Source organism: Botrytis cinerea, chromosome 16, assembly GCF_000143535.2.
Source record: "Botrytis cinerea B05.10 chromosome 16, complete sequence".
Taxonomy (NCBI): domain Eukaryota; kingdom Fungi; phylum Ascomycota; class Leotiomycetes; order Helotiales; family Sclerotiniaceae; genus Botrytis; species Botrytis cinerea.
Window position 1 is genome coordinate 769,127 of NC_037325.1, and position 12,972 is coordinate 782,098.

The 12,972-nt window shown below is 43.9% G+C and overlaps 4 protein-coding genes across 4 annotated transcripts; 2 read left to right on the top strand and 2 right to left on the bottom strand.

Annotated features, from left to right (window-relative positions):
- Nucleotides 1-2,384: 2,384 nt before the first annotated feature.
- Nucleotides 2,385-3,536, top strand: BCIN_16g01900 (hypothetical protein). Its single transcript, XM_001553334.2, has one exon. The coding sequence runs from the start codon at nucleotides 2,616-2,618 to the stop codon at nucleotides 3,261-3,263; it is 648 nt and encodes a 215-aa protein (XP_001553384.1). The 5' UTR covers nucleotides 2,385-2,615; the 3' UTR covers nucleotides 3,264-3,536.
- A 487-nt stretch (nucleotides 3,537-4,023) lies between these two features.
- BCIN_16g01910 (hypothetical protein) lies at nucleotides 4,024-5,931 on the top strand. The gene is made up of 2 exons (XM_001553333.2): nucleotides 4,024-4,371; nucleotides 4,424-5,931. Exons 1-2 carry the CDS (start codon nucleotides 4,110-4,112, stop codon nucleotides 5,692-5,694), a joined length of 1,533 nt encoding a protein of 510 aa, XP_001553383.1. The 5' UTR covers nucleotides 4,024-4,109; the 3' UTR covers nucleotides 5,695-5,931.
- Nucleotides 5,932-6,174: 243 nt separating this feature from the next.
- On the bottom strand, nucleotides 6,175-11,330 carry BCIN_16g01920 (hypothetical protein). Its single transcript, XM_024697946.1, has 2 exons — nucleotides 10,986-11,330; nucleotides 6,175-10,933 (listed from the first exon to the last, which is right to left on the bottom strand). Exons 1-2 carry the CDS (start codon nucleotides 11,146-11,148, stop codon nucleotides 6,678-6,680), a joined length of 4,419 nt encoding a protein of 1,472 aa, XP_024553763.1. The 5' UTR covers nucleotides 11,149-11,330; the 3' UTR covers nucleotides 6,175-6,677.
- A 408-nt stretch (nucleotides 11,331-11,738) lies between these two features.
- On the bottom strand, nucleotides 11,739-12,972 carry BCIN_16g01930 (hypothetical protein). Its single transcript, XM_001553330.2, has 2 exons — nucleotides 12,096-12,972; nucleotides 11,739-12,040 (listed from the first exon to the last, which is right to left on the bottom strand). Exons 1-2 carry the CDS (start codon nucleotides 12,915-12,917, stop codon nucleotides 11,999-12,001), a joined length of 864 nt encoding a protein of 287 aa, XP_001553380.1. The 5' UTR covers nucleotides 12,918-12,972; the 3' UTR covers nucleotides 11,739-11,998.

The window sequence follows — 12,972 nt, forward strand, 5'->3', positions numbered from 1 at the left end:
CATTCAATGATCGTCGATTCAATTCAAAGCCTTCTTGCGATTTCAATGGCTCTACCACCAAGGTAGTAGGTACAAAGTTCTAAGGTTGTAAGTTGTGAGAATAGACTAACAAGCTATTGGCTGTGACGTATTCATGTCAACAACTATTTAGCGCACTTATGTAAGCACCTCTGACCGAATTTGACTTAGACGGTGAGGCTTTTCAAGCATGTGAAGCTCCCGAAAGTACTCCCACATTAATCTCAGGTATTATCAGCAGCCTCATAAGCTTCTAGAATTGTGATCATACCAATTCAAGCTACTGCTGCTAAAACGTCTTAATTTGGCCCATCCGCGTTGCTCGCGTCATCTTTAGTTCCGCTTTAACACATTTGGAAACAAGTAGCTTCACGACAGATGCATAATCTCCCACCGCATTAGTCCATCATTCATGGCTTAATATTTGAGGAACCCCCAGCGTTGGTAGTGATTCCTTTTTCTGATAGTGGTCCCGCCAGATTGCCATGATTTGTTGTCAATGAGAGGTGAAGAGTAGTATTATCAGGCATGGGCTGACCGTCAAAGTTTTATCTCGCTGTGGCGTATGCAATGGACTTGCGCTCATAATTAAAGCTTGAAGGATGAATCAGTAACTCCATGAAACGCATCTGTCTTTCTTCTCTCTCCTCCACAGGAACGTGGAGCCTTGGCCAGCGAAACTTTCATGTCAGTGACTTCGAAGGACTGGATGTAATCATACAAGAAGGTCGATTTTTCAAGTCCCACGTGAATTGAGGATTTTTGACGTGCGAAACTAGCCCAGATAATCAGATGAGTGGCATATTCCAAATGTTCTTAAATGTCCAGGCAAGAGATTTTTCGATAGTATTATCAAACAGCCTAGACGATTATATGACTCAAGAGATTCTTCAAGAAGTGACAGAAGTGGCGCCTGAATCCTTTTATAAGTCGGGCTGTGGACTATGGAGTTGAGCTCTGGACATCTCGGACAATTTTGTGTAATCCGTTTCCATGGTCTTAGCATGCTAAGCAGAGCACCCTGTAGATTGAAGACTTTCAAGATTTCAAACCGCCCCACCGACCCAACTTGATAGTCTTTTGATAAATGAGAGATGAGGAAGTCCCTTATAGTCCGCCGTATCTGTTCATGAAATCCTCCAATATGCGGGAACCTTTCTCGGCTGGAAAGGCTCTAGACTTTAACGTGCCTTTTGGAATTGACGAACCATTACTCATAAAACATCGTATACTCTCGTTGAATGGATGTATCTAGTTTTGCGTGCGAGCAAGATATGTCGAGGCTTTATTGATTGTTGTCCAAAACGTTCTGTCTTGTGTGGTTTCTGATAGGAGTGGAAGTTGGGGACCCGAATAGAAATCGAGATGGAAGTCTATGCCCCGAGTTTAATATTGAGAGACCTGCACTGAGGCTAGATTTCTTTGTTTAATTATAGCATCTCTATTGTTAAAATCAAACCATCTAGGAGGACTTACTTGCAGCATAGAGAACTAGGTGTTGGGAGTCTCTAGACAAGGCCGGGGGGCTGGAAATTATACTCAGCTGGATATCGCTGTCTTATCCACAACATACTTACCAAAGTAACAAAGCACCAAAGAAATTCCTAAGTTGATAAAGTATTGAAAGGCATATACAAAAAGCAAAAAACGGCGAAACAATCAAATTCAATATATGAGGAAAAGGACTGAGCTGAGAATAATCCCCGCAACTTTGAAGGAGCTCTAGGTTTTGGAGGGGACCCGGCATTCTGGTTAAGGACAGCCACCACTACGTATTTAGGTTGCATAATGTGGTACCACCCTCGCAATGATGCCTGTGATCTTTGCCTGTTCCCGAAGGGTGAATGCATGGCATCTTAGCCAGGTGACGGTGTGATGGGAACCGTTTCATTCGGTGTCTATTTTAGCCACTTTGCACGATGCGACCTTTTCGTGAGACCAAGCATCATTGCTTACCCCTGAGTAAAGATGGAAGCACTCGGCTATAACATTGATTGCCGTGTGTCACTTCACGAGGGTCACATATGAGTATGTAGCTTTGATGGGAAGTGAAAAGGAAAGGATGGAATGAACAAGTATAGGGAAAAGGTTGAAGGATATTAAACTTTTCTGTGTGTTAAGTACCGCCAATGGTAGGCATTCGCGCTTATATCCTAGGCCTAGTTTCGGTATCGGTCCCAAAATGCAAAGCAAGCACACTGTACGAAAAAACCGGTAGACTCAAACAGTGCTCCCTTTTCAAAATTTTATATCAAATCAATCTATTCATATTTAAATTTGAAATTGATAAAAAATAATAATAAAATATTCAAATTGCTTTGCATTTGAATTTCATAGTATTAAATGACTAATTTATTCTTATCTTTGATTTTAAATGATTTGGTAAGCCGGCTTTTTTGTACAGCGTGTGCCACCCATCAGCACCCATCTCTGTGCACACTACAAACGATAATCAATCAAAGGAGACGTCGAGTTCAGATGGAATACAATTCCAACTTGCTGGAAGCTCTCATGCTGAATAACAAAAACCAAAGCGATACATTCAATCACGATTGATTTCTCTCAAAACTCGAATTTGACACCAAAGCATCGCCACAATGGCAACGTCTCCATTGACTCAATTTCACCTTTTCTCCTCTCTTCCCTATGAGCTCCGTCTCAAGATCTATGGCATGCTTCTCAATGAAGCTCGCACCGTCAAAATAGACTGTGAGAAGGCCACTATTATCTCAACCCGCCGCCGCTACCTAAAGTCTTTCAAATCACCAACTCCCATCCCTTCCCTCCTACACATCTGCCAGGAATCTCGCGCCGAAGCCCTCGCCCACTACAAACCCCTCTTCCGTACGCAGCATTCCCCATCCTACATCTACATAAACTTTAGCACCGACACCATAAAACTTGCGGATGGGATTATCCCTTATTTGGATGGAGAAGAACGCGATGGGATAAAGAAAATGGAGTTGGTGGTTTCGGACGGGGCATATTTTGGTCATTACAATTTGGAAGCAATATCCAACATGAGCGGATTACAGGAATTGGAATTGGAGGCTCAAGGAGAGGATCTCAATACTTGGCAGCCAGAGGGGCATTACTTGAACAATATCATGAAGGAGTTGAAGGAGATGAGAAGAGAGAAACCGGAGTGGTGTTGTCCGAGGGTAACGCTCGTGCATGGGAGGTTAGGTAAAGAGTTTGGGGTGGTCGAGGGAGGTATCTGGACGGAAGCGGATGAGGAAGATTGAAATGATGAGGGCGATTTCTTCTTCTTTCTTTCGCGTCGACGATGATGGTAGATAGTACCTAGGTATGTGTTGAAATGACGGCGTGGAGTGAATCTGTGAAATTACGTGTATAATCCATGTCATGTTTAATATCTTGATATTCATACAGGAAGTCCGCCATTGCATATCGAATATCATGGTATACCTGAAACTCATCACTTACTTTCTGAGCAAATCGATTTTGTCTTTGGACTTATATTTAGTGTCTAGATCATCCATCTAATTCCATGAGCATTCTCCAGAAACAGGGACACGAGGTAAGAATATCTCCATGATATATCATTCGGCACAGTGACCTCGTTCTTCCTTCGAAAGCATGACAATAGATATGGTCTTGTACTAGCTGTACCTGTTGAGCTGATGTGTAAAATGGCAATTGATATGTGCTTCATCCTGGCCGTAGGGTCTTAGAATGAAATGGGTGAGTACGGGATGGATTCTACACGACACTGGTAACTACCATCGAGAATGTAGATTTCCCTTCTCAAGCAAGTTCACAATACAGGAACCAGCTACAGACTGTCGCAGTGAAAGCATACTTAGATTCAAAGTAGACACATATATCACGGCTCGCATATAAAATACTCCTCAACTCCCAATCTCGAGTGACCCTCATGGCGCCTTCCATCTTCCCCTTCGTCTATCCACAGTCAATTTGACGCGTTGCCAAATCAGGTTAATCCAAAGTACCCCGCGGTAACCTTTAATCTAGAATTTCTCTGAGGTCATAAATCATTTTCAATCTTCAATCTCTACTCTCCAACTTTTGTGCACCCAAACATCATTCCAGTACTCCAGTACTCAAAAATGGCCAACAACGATTTCGATGGTATCCGAGTCGAGATGGCAAAGGGAATAGTGGAAGGTTTAAAAAAGGATCTCGCGTTAAAGACACTGGCAAAGATCGTGGCAGAAGGCAAAGCATCTAGTGAACAGAAAGAAGAGTTTGACCGTTGCATTCAAAGCGGAAATAAAATGCCTCTACCACCAGAAGTTCAACTTTATGCAAATCATCCTGCAGCCACTCCAACACCAGATATGCCATCTATGCTTCTCTCTCTCCCGAAAGGTAATATTTCGGCATGCTTATCTTGTACACATTGATTAACAAAAGATTGTAGAAATTCGACTAGAGATATATCGATACCTGATTCTTCCTGTGAAGTACGTTTTCGTCGGGCGAAGGAGCGGTGGCCACTTGGGTTCTGACGATAGTTCATCGGATGATTGGAGCGACGAAGACACGATTTCATTCGATGGCGATAATTCAGATATGGAGATAGAGTATGATGGACCCGGGGGTGTCGATGGGCTGGGAACTTTATTGTGGTCAATGGCGGAGCAACAAGGTACAATCGAATTGGATGATGATCCAGAGTTCCCGTCGAATCCCGAAGCAGAGTCGATTCTCGACGAAGTCGACCCGGCAATGCCTGCACCTGACGATATTGAGGTTGTAAACTTAGAAGATGGAGGAACGGCTACAAGAACAAAAGACGGAGGGAAGTGGGAAACCAACTCTACAAGCTCCGATGGAACCGACTTCGCAGTAAAATATCGCATGTGGCCTGAGATCTTGCGAGTTAACAAACAAATATACGAAGAAGCCTCTTCCATGTTTTTCACTGAAGCCACTATCGTCATCTGTTGCAACGACCTTTTCTTTCTCAGCAACAAGGCTTTCAGAATGGGTACCATTTTCGGTGAGAATCCTTGGAGGTACAACCCCCTCACAGCTGTCGCGAAAAAACTACCAGGTGGCACAATACAGTATGATCAAGAGGACTTGGGTGGATGGTTGGAGCCTCACATGTTCGCAAAGTTTCAAAAGGTTGTCCTCGATTGTGCGTTGGAAGTAGAACATACCGAGAACGTCCAACTATTTTTCGATGTCGAGACTGGAAAATTTGATTCTGAAGATGAAACCAGATTTCGCAACTACATACGCAATTTGACCTTCGTCAAGGACTTTGTCAAGATTTTATCTAAATCTTCAGTCGTCAATCAGCTCACCATTAACGTGCTTGTCGAAGTTACGGCCGAGACACGTCTAGATGCCGAATCAATTGATACAGAGGATGAAGAAGAAATGGAGGAAATGGATGAGAAGCAAGATATGGCAGATCTTGAGGCTAATATTGCCGCCACAGAAATTTTCATGGATTGTGGCTTGTTCAAAACTTTGAGGCATCTGAAGAACGTGAGGAAATTAGAATTCCGAACCGGCTTTGCCGACTTTGAACCTCCAGTCGATTATAAACCAAAAGAGAAGCATCAAATTATGGCACAAAAGCTTAAAAGTTTGGTGGAGCGTAATTTTAAGGCGCCGGAAGAATCTACCAGAGGCGGTCTCAGAAGCCAGGGAAGCATCACACAACATGGAGCTCTCTAAAGGATCGGAAATGGATATGGATGTTGAGGAATTCGTTGTGGACGATAAAATAAGCTTAATGTTGTGTGTGTGTGCGTTGTATATAGCTATACATTATTTTCTGGTGTTGTATAATGGGAGGGTCAAAATTCATTGTATGATTGCTTTATTGCATGTCGAATGGGTGGCTTCGGCTACTACTAGAATCTAGAATAAATGTCTTCGTTGACAAGGATAGTTATAAAATTGTGCAGTTCATATCATTAGCGTGTTTATACATCAGATCGAGCAATGTGAGAAATTGTATCGTTGCTTATGCTGCTGAATTTCTAGTATATAACTATACAACACGCTTTTACTAAATTCATCGATAATGGGGAATTTTCGTGTATGTGAATCGAATCCTAAGTCCTGATACAGCACACTGCACAGGCTGCGAGGAACTGATCGATTTGATAGATACAAACTACATTTCCTTCTACATATATATATGTAACTATATGTAACTATATGTAACTATGGGTAATTAATAAAAATCCCCCAAACTCAAACTCAAACTGAATCTCAATCTCAATCTCATCCCTTCTTCGCGTCTCGGTCTCGAGCGAACACAGAATTGAGATTCAAGTCCCAGCCAAAGTACAAGTACAAGTAAGAGTAAAGAAAAAGTATCATAAGCATACATCATATCATTTATGGTATCTCATCCATCCATCCTATCTATCTATATTAATCCCTTTCGTTCTTTCCCAAACACAGACAGCACCTCTCCAATACTCATATCATTTTATTTCTCTTTCTATACCCTACCCACCGAGCCACCCACGCAATGAACATTCATATCAAAAAAAAAATGCCAACGTGTATTGAGTTCTCATCACTGCGTGTCTTTCTTTGCTTTACTTTCATCTCGTCTCCTCTCCGATACAATTCCAAATGCACGCTTAATACACCGCAAATCTACAGACATCAGTACAATACAATTCAACTCCTTCGCTCTTCATTTATGTGTTTGTCTGATCATCTTCAGCACTTTCAACCTTGTCATCATTTTTATCTTGATCGTCAGCATCTCCTTGTTCCTCATCTTCAGAGTCATCATCCTCATCCCTTACAACCAACAAAGAAGGTTCTCTCGAATGCCAGATCCTCCTCTCCTTGACCCCCAACATCGCATCCATCAAATTTTTCGTATCAGCTCTGGCTCTCCCACCTTCTTTAACCGTGACTTCTTCTTTCGGCGTCTCAACCAATCTCACTTCTTCGACTGAAGCACTGAGTTCAAACTCGCCCCTACAAAGCGGTGTCATGCCGATATTGAGTTCGACGTGTTCGTTCCCAGGAATTTGTGGGAGAGTTTGTTGCAACACACCGTTCCAAACAAACTTTTTGGATAGATCGAGAGTTTGAGTGAGTGAATGATTGCGAATTGACGGTTGGAGACGAAGAAGTGGATGAATAGGGTTAGACGATCGATTGCTGATGCGTACTGTTATCGAAGAAAATGTGTCGGTATAGATGTCGTGTTTTGGACCTGGCTCATCATTGATTAAGATATCAATCGAAATGTCCTCAATTCGGATAACGTCGATAACACGTTGACTCAGACGAAGACCACGTAATTCTATATTTCCTTTGCGACGAACGCCAAAGCGCGTCTCCCAGGTCCCTTTAAGAATTTTAAGAATTTCTTCACGGTACCAGAATGCTTCCCGAGTGGCTCGTTCTGAATCTGCGGAAATTCGGCCTGCGCTTACGACGAACTGTCGTTGTCGCGAGGGGTCAAGAGCTGGGATAGAGGCAGTTGGATTTTCTAAATATATCCGAGGGATAGGAAACATTATGCGGGACGTATTACCCGGGACCACTTCCTCTTCAATTTTGCCTCCTTTCTCAATATCTATCGAGACATGGATACTGCTTGGCCAAGCATTTCGAAGATCAAGAATTAGTAAACAATGATCTTGCGGTGTAAAATCGTCAGCTGCAACAGTGCCGTCGATTTTAGACCACAAAGATAGGGGTAAGTTTCCGGTAAATGGCATAACATCCATTCGTGCCAGCTCTATACTTGCGTTTACGGTTATTGTAAGTGGTAGACTCACTTGACGAGTATGAAACCCATTTTCAACCTCTGACTGGGGTATACCAAGATGAGCATAGTCCACGTGAACAGTGGCACTTGTTAGACCGGGTTTTCCCAGTATTTCTAACTCAAAAGTGGCCCTTCCACCAGGTTCGATATATGGCTTCTGGTCAGGATTTGGAATATACCGAAGTGCTTGTTTGCGTGCCAGTATTAATTCGTACTCATATAGCTCTGCTGGTGATGCTTCACGGTTACTCATCGCTGTTTGTAGTGGCGCTTGAGTAGAGTCTTTGAAAGAGAATAGTAGTAGATCTACAGGTGTTTCCTTCGAAAGATTTTCTAGAGTAATAGAGAACCTTTGGCGTTCCCCTTCTAATACCATCAAAGCAGATTGTGATAGATCAGTAGACTTTATTGCGACTATGGGTTGCTTGTCAATGACATTCAATCCTACAGTAGTTGGCAGAGGAGGTGTGACACCCCAAGGTATCCCACTAGATGATGTAGAGCCAAAACTTGTAGGGCGAGCCTTCTGGCCGAATATCTTTGCCACGCCAATAGACTTGATCTTGACATCGCCTTGCGGTGACCATGAATCCGAGAATATTGGGAATCGCCGTTCTCGGCATCCCCTTACTTTAATAATGCAGCCAGTAATTTTGAGAGACCCCGGGCCTTTAGGTGTCCCTAATATGGTGAGAATTTGTGTTCGGTAGGGCCCGATGACAGTCTTTTGTATGGCAGATTCAAAGCCTGCCCCATCAGCATCCAGCTTGATACTTTCTATTTCCACATCAAACTCGTATGGATTCTGCAAAGTAACCTTGAAAACAGCTCCCTCACCAGCAACCATGATGTGATCAACAATAGAGGCATTTAGTGGGCGTAAGAAAGGATTGTATATGAAAGGATTTATCTCTCTTGCTGTAGCAATATTCTCTCCATCAGGGAGTTCTCCCCGTGTGTGTGGAATTGGGGTTCTCGATTGAGGTAGAGGCTCAAGCTCAACGCCTCGTACCAAGAATTCATCCCAGTACTCCGCGGAAAGTTCATGAACCCCCAGATTTCTGGCAGCTCCCAGCGTCCGAGTGATGTTAGTCATCAGACGAATCTGTTCCTCACGACTCATATTGGGCGATGCATCTTCACTTCGTGGACCCGGTGCTACACCACTACCAGCAGTTCTTAATAAATCTGCAGTGAACTTCAAAACACCTTGGAAATCCGGCAATGCTTCCGAAAGATTAATACAGGATCTCAGAACCTCCATCTTCAAGGCTTGACTTCCAAAAGAGCGGATCGAAGAATCATCAAGTATCCTAAGAATAGTTGCTTCATCTGAATCATCAAATGCATCTTCGGCAGTAGCTTTACAAGCTACAACTCCATAAGTTTGACCTAGTAACGAGAGAAACGAGTCTACCCCATTCTCCATATCACCTTCACCAAGTTCAAGCGCCCCAGCACCGTTGGTGTTCCCGTTCGCACTCAGCGCTGCCAATCCTGCAGCTGGATGGACTCCCATTTCGGCTGCTCCTCTGAGGCGAGCTTGGACGAGGGCTGGAATCAATACTGAAACTAATTCACGGATTACCATAGCCTTTTTCCTATTATATCCCATTGATCCGAGAACTGAAGCTATGCCGCTCAATATTATTATTCGATCCACAACAACGATATTTTCAGAGGATGAATATACAGGAAATGCTCTTAGTATGGTTTTAAGAATTTCTCCACGGGTAGGTTGTATGTTCAAACGAGGCGTCGCGAGATTGGGGGCTTTTTGAAAGGGGGTTCCGAGAACAACTAGCTGTAAGACTTCGTTATTTAATTGGCCACCGCCTATGTGCATAGCTGAAGAAAGTTTTGCATATCGAATAACAGTTTCGGAAAATGGATGTTGCGGCATAGCCTCCCCATTATTATTCGCAGCACGGGTATAGAGATTTAAGATTCTATCCAACAGTTCTGGAAGCAAAATTGCCAGATTCTGTAGCGAGACTAGACGATTGCTCGCGGGGCTTCTTGGCTCCAGAGCTGACGTTAAAGACGGGGCTTTATCTGCAGATACATAACAGATTTGTGGAATTTGGAAGTCCAAACCAGCCCAGGCTAGCATTAGCATACTCACAAGAATGTTATCAAGTGCCTTTGCATGCCATAAATGATCAAGATTTGCTTTTGCAATAGCGGCACTTTCGACAAGCTCGCGTAATGCATCACTCCACCGCCCTGCGCACATATACATCGACCCAATGACAATGCCAACACGACTTTTCCCTTTATTTCTTGATCTTTCACTAGTGCTTCCTGATCCGAATCCTATAATTGACACTCTGTCCCTGCTACTATCTCTGATCTTTGTGCTACTAGGAGTGCCTAGTCGAGAAGGTAAATTTTTCGATGTAAGTCCAGTATCCCCAATTATATTATCGAAGGTTGGTGGCGAGTCAGAGCGGAGACCGGTCGCAGGACTGCCAGAACGGCCTAGGGGGGAAGATTTTCCAGAGTCCGAGGCTGATCGAATTACTGGCATCGACATTCGATAGTTTGCACGATCAACGGCGCTGGCGGGAGAAGAAGATCTGGAGTCTTGTTGAGGGACTGAAAATTGAGAGTTCCGTCTTGAGGATCCATCGGGCGAGCCTCCACCCCAAGATCCTCCGTTGTACGGCCTATTCCCTGATTGACTGGGTGACTCGATCGTGGTCAAGGCTTGGAGTGACCTTGCGAGTGTCGTCATCTCCGCAAGCAGCAAAGCAGATATGTCGCACATAACAGTTTTCATTGTCGTTAAACCGCATTCAGCAGCTGGTGGTATAGCAACTAGGCCTTCTGGCAAGGCTGTAGCAGGCTTCTCGTGTACATGGTCGAACAATAATACTTGGTGGACCAGCGCCTTGGGGTATCTATCTCTCAAATCCTCCAAATCTTGGTATAAGTTCCGCACATTTTGGTCTAACCGTGATACCCCAGTGCCATTGGGACTCTTCCTCGAAACCCCTTTATAGGATGTATGCTCAAGCTCGGCACCATCCGCAAGTGCTATGATAACGAGTGGCTCTCTGTATAATTCAAAAGGAGACAACGCGAGGTGGGTAGAGGGTGGGAAATGTGTTGTAAGGTCATAAACAATCATCCCTAGAGGAAAAGCTAATGGGGAGAACATATCTGCTAATTGTCAGCGCTGCCAAATGCGCACCAAGGAGAGTTCAATTCTCACTTCTATTAGGACGTCCATCTGGACTGATATCTCCCAAACGTACAACATTTTGAGGTTGCAACCTTTCTACGAAGCTCAGAAATCTTTCACGTTTGATTTGCCCAATTGGTAGCAGCACAACTCGTACTCTCGCAGGAGCAACGGGCGACAGCTGATCGAGCATTGTGAGAACATTTGGATGTGATGCGCCTAGCTAAGTAGAGCTCGAATTCGTGATATGATGATGTTACTACCGGCTTAAGCTGAGATTCATGGCTCTTAGAAATAATAAATTAAATGTCCGAGAATTTGTAGGACCAAAGAACAGTGAAATATGACAAATAATTGAATTGTCGTAAAGCTATCTCTTTACTATGAGACGACGAGGATACCAGATCCCCTGTTATACGGTGACTATTTTGCATGATTGGTAAATGGTTCAAGGTCCCCGGTAGCGGCACATCCCGAGGCTAGATTCTTAACTTCACTCCAAGTCACTCAACCTCATTGCTTCACTTCGATCAAATGTCAACACAGCTGTTGTATATACGTATGTCAACATTTCGAAGTCCTGTTGATGTTCAAGTTCATGGCACTGTCAGTGGACTGTTCACCAAGTCCTCAATCTCACAGGAGATCCACCTCAATTTACAGGCTAGACGAGCTTCTTGCTCTCCAGGGCTTACCATCTGGTCGTCTCACGGCTATACCACTGGGAGCATTACATGTAGCTAGTGTAGTGGAATGATGAGGATGAACGCTTTACTTCAGATTTTACTACTATTTTTGTACGCTGCCGGACATGTTCCTCCTTGTGAGTAGCTACTCGTGAAAAACTCAATGCGCTGTATAAGCTGTTCCCCTCGGAGACGAGGTTGTTTTGCTTAAGATTATGCACGATATGACTTGTCCACCCCTTCTCCCCCTTCTCCATAATCATCTAATATCAACACATATTACAAGCAATCTAGTCGCCCAAGGAAATCCCTATAGCTGACAAAACCAATGCATATCACCCATGCAAACATATCCAGCTACCACTTCTTCCGCTTCTTTGGAGATACTCTAGCAGTAACCTTCAAAGAACATATCAGCTGTCAAATCGCGATGATCTAACCCAGGAGGACTTACAGTGGGATAGACGCAGTATGCATTAATTGCGCTGCAGACAGAGCAACGAGGCAAACTTCTGTCACACCCATGATGTCGATCATAACAGTTGACACAGGCTCGAGGTGATATTGTAGGCGCGCGCTGTCTCGGAGAAAGTGCTAGACGATAATTACTTCCTCCCGAAGAATATGGTTCATCGACCTCGAGATCTTCCATAGGCACCTTAATTGCATACTCTGCCGAAAGGTTTTTAGCCCTGCCTTTCAACTCAGTATATTGGCGAGAATCATTGTGCCAGTACTTAAGAAAGGATGTCTGGCCATTGAATTCCCTCTCTTTCAGCCGATCCGCAAGCCGATTGACACCATCGACGACTGGCGGAAGCTCTAGTTGTTTTGGGCGACGTCGTATTTTATCCGTAATGCGGCGAAGGCGTGGAGTGATTTCGTCACTTGATTCCATGTATTTTTGTATTCTTCCTTCTTGCTGCGCGCAAAATCCATCCTCTTTGGCGATGTCTTTTATCATTTGTTTGCTTCCAGGAACCCCATCTGCGTACTGATGGGCAATCCAGTTTTCTTCCTCTCGGAGTAAGGCTTGTGAAGTCCATTTTGTCCTGAAATTGATATCGTCGCTAGTTTGAGCTCTTCTGTGAATTTTGTAAATGTCGTTTATGGCTCCGCTGTTACTGAAGGTGACAAATGGAGGCCCCCTTATGCATCTGACAGCGCGATTCTCCTGAGCATTAATACCGATGAAGTTTGTGGAAGGGATTATTCGAGCCGCGTTCATACATTCCAAGTTTCTTGCATCGATAGGTGTTGATTTGGTTCTTCCCATGGTTGTAATGGTAGCCAGTGCAAAGAAATTTGAGAGTTGTGAGGTTGAAGGGATC

What these genes read in the sequence shown, in the direction of transcription:
- BCIN_16g01930 (XM_001553330.2), bottom strand. Translation starts at nt 12,917, where the DNA reads ATGGGAAGAACCAAATCAACACCTATCGATGCAAGAAACTTGGAATGT. An exon ending in CATACTGCGTCTATCCCACT is followed by an intron (nt 12,041 to 12,095) that starts GTAAGTCCTCCT and finishes TGTTCTTTGAAG; the next exon opens with GTTACTGCTAGAGTATCTCC.
- BCIN_16g01900 (XM_001553334.2), top strand. Translation starts at nt 2,616, where the DNA reads ATGGCAACGTCTCCATTGACTCAATTTCACCTTTTCTCCTCTCTTCCC.
- BCIN_16g01920 (XM_024697946.1), bottom strand. Translation starts at nt 11,148, where the DNA reads ATGCTCGATCAGCTGTCGCCCGTTGCTCCTGCGAGAGTACGAGTTGTG. An exon ending in AGATGGACGTCCTAATAGAA is followed by an intron (nt 10,934 to 10,985) that starts GTGAGAATTGAA and finishes GACAATTAGCAG; the next exon opens with ATATGTTCTCCCCATTAGCT.
- BCIN_16g01910 (XM_001553333.2), top strand. Translation starts at nt 4,110, where the DNA reads ATGGCCAACAACGATTTCGATGGTATCCGAGTCGAGATGGCAAAGGGA. An exon ending in GCTTCTCTCTCTCCCGAAAG is followed by an intron (nt 4,372 to 4,423) that starts GTAATATTTCGG and finishes AAAAGATTGTAG; the next exon opens with AAATTCGACTAGAGATATAT.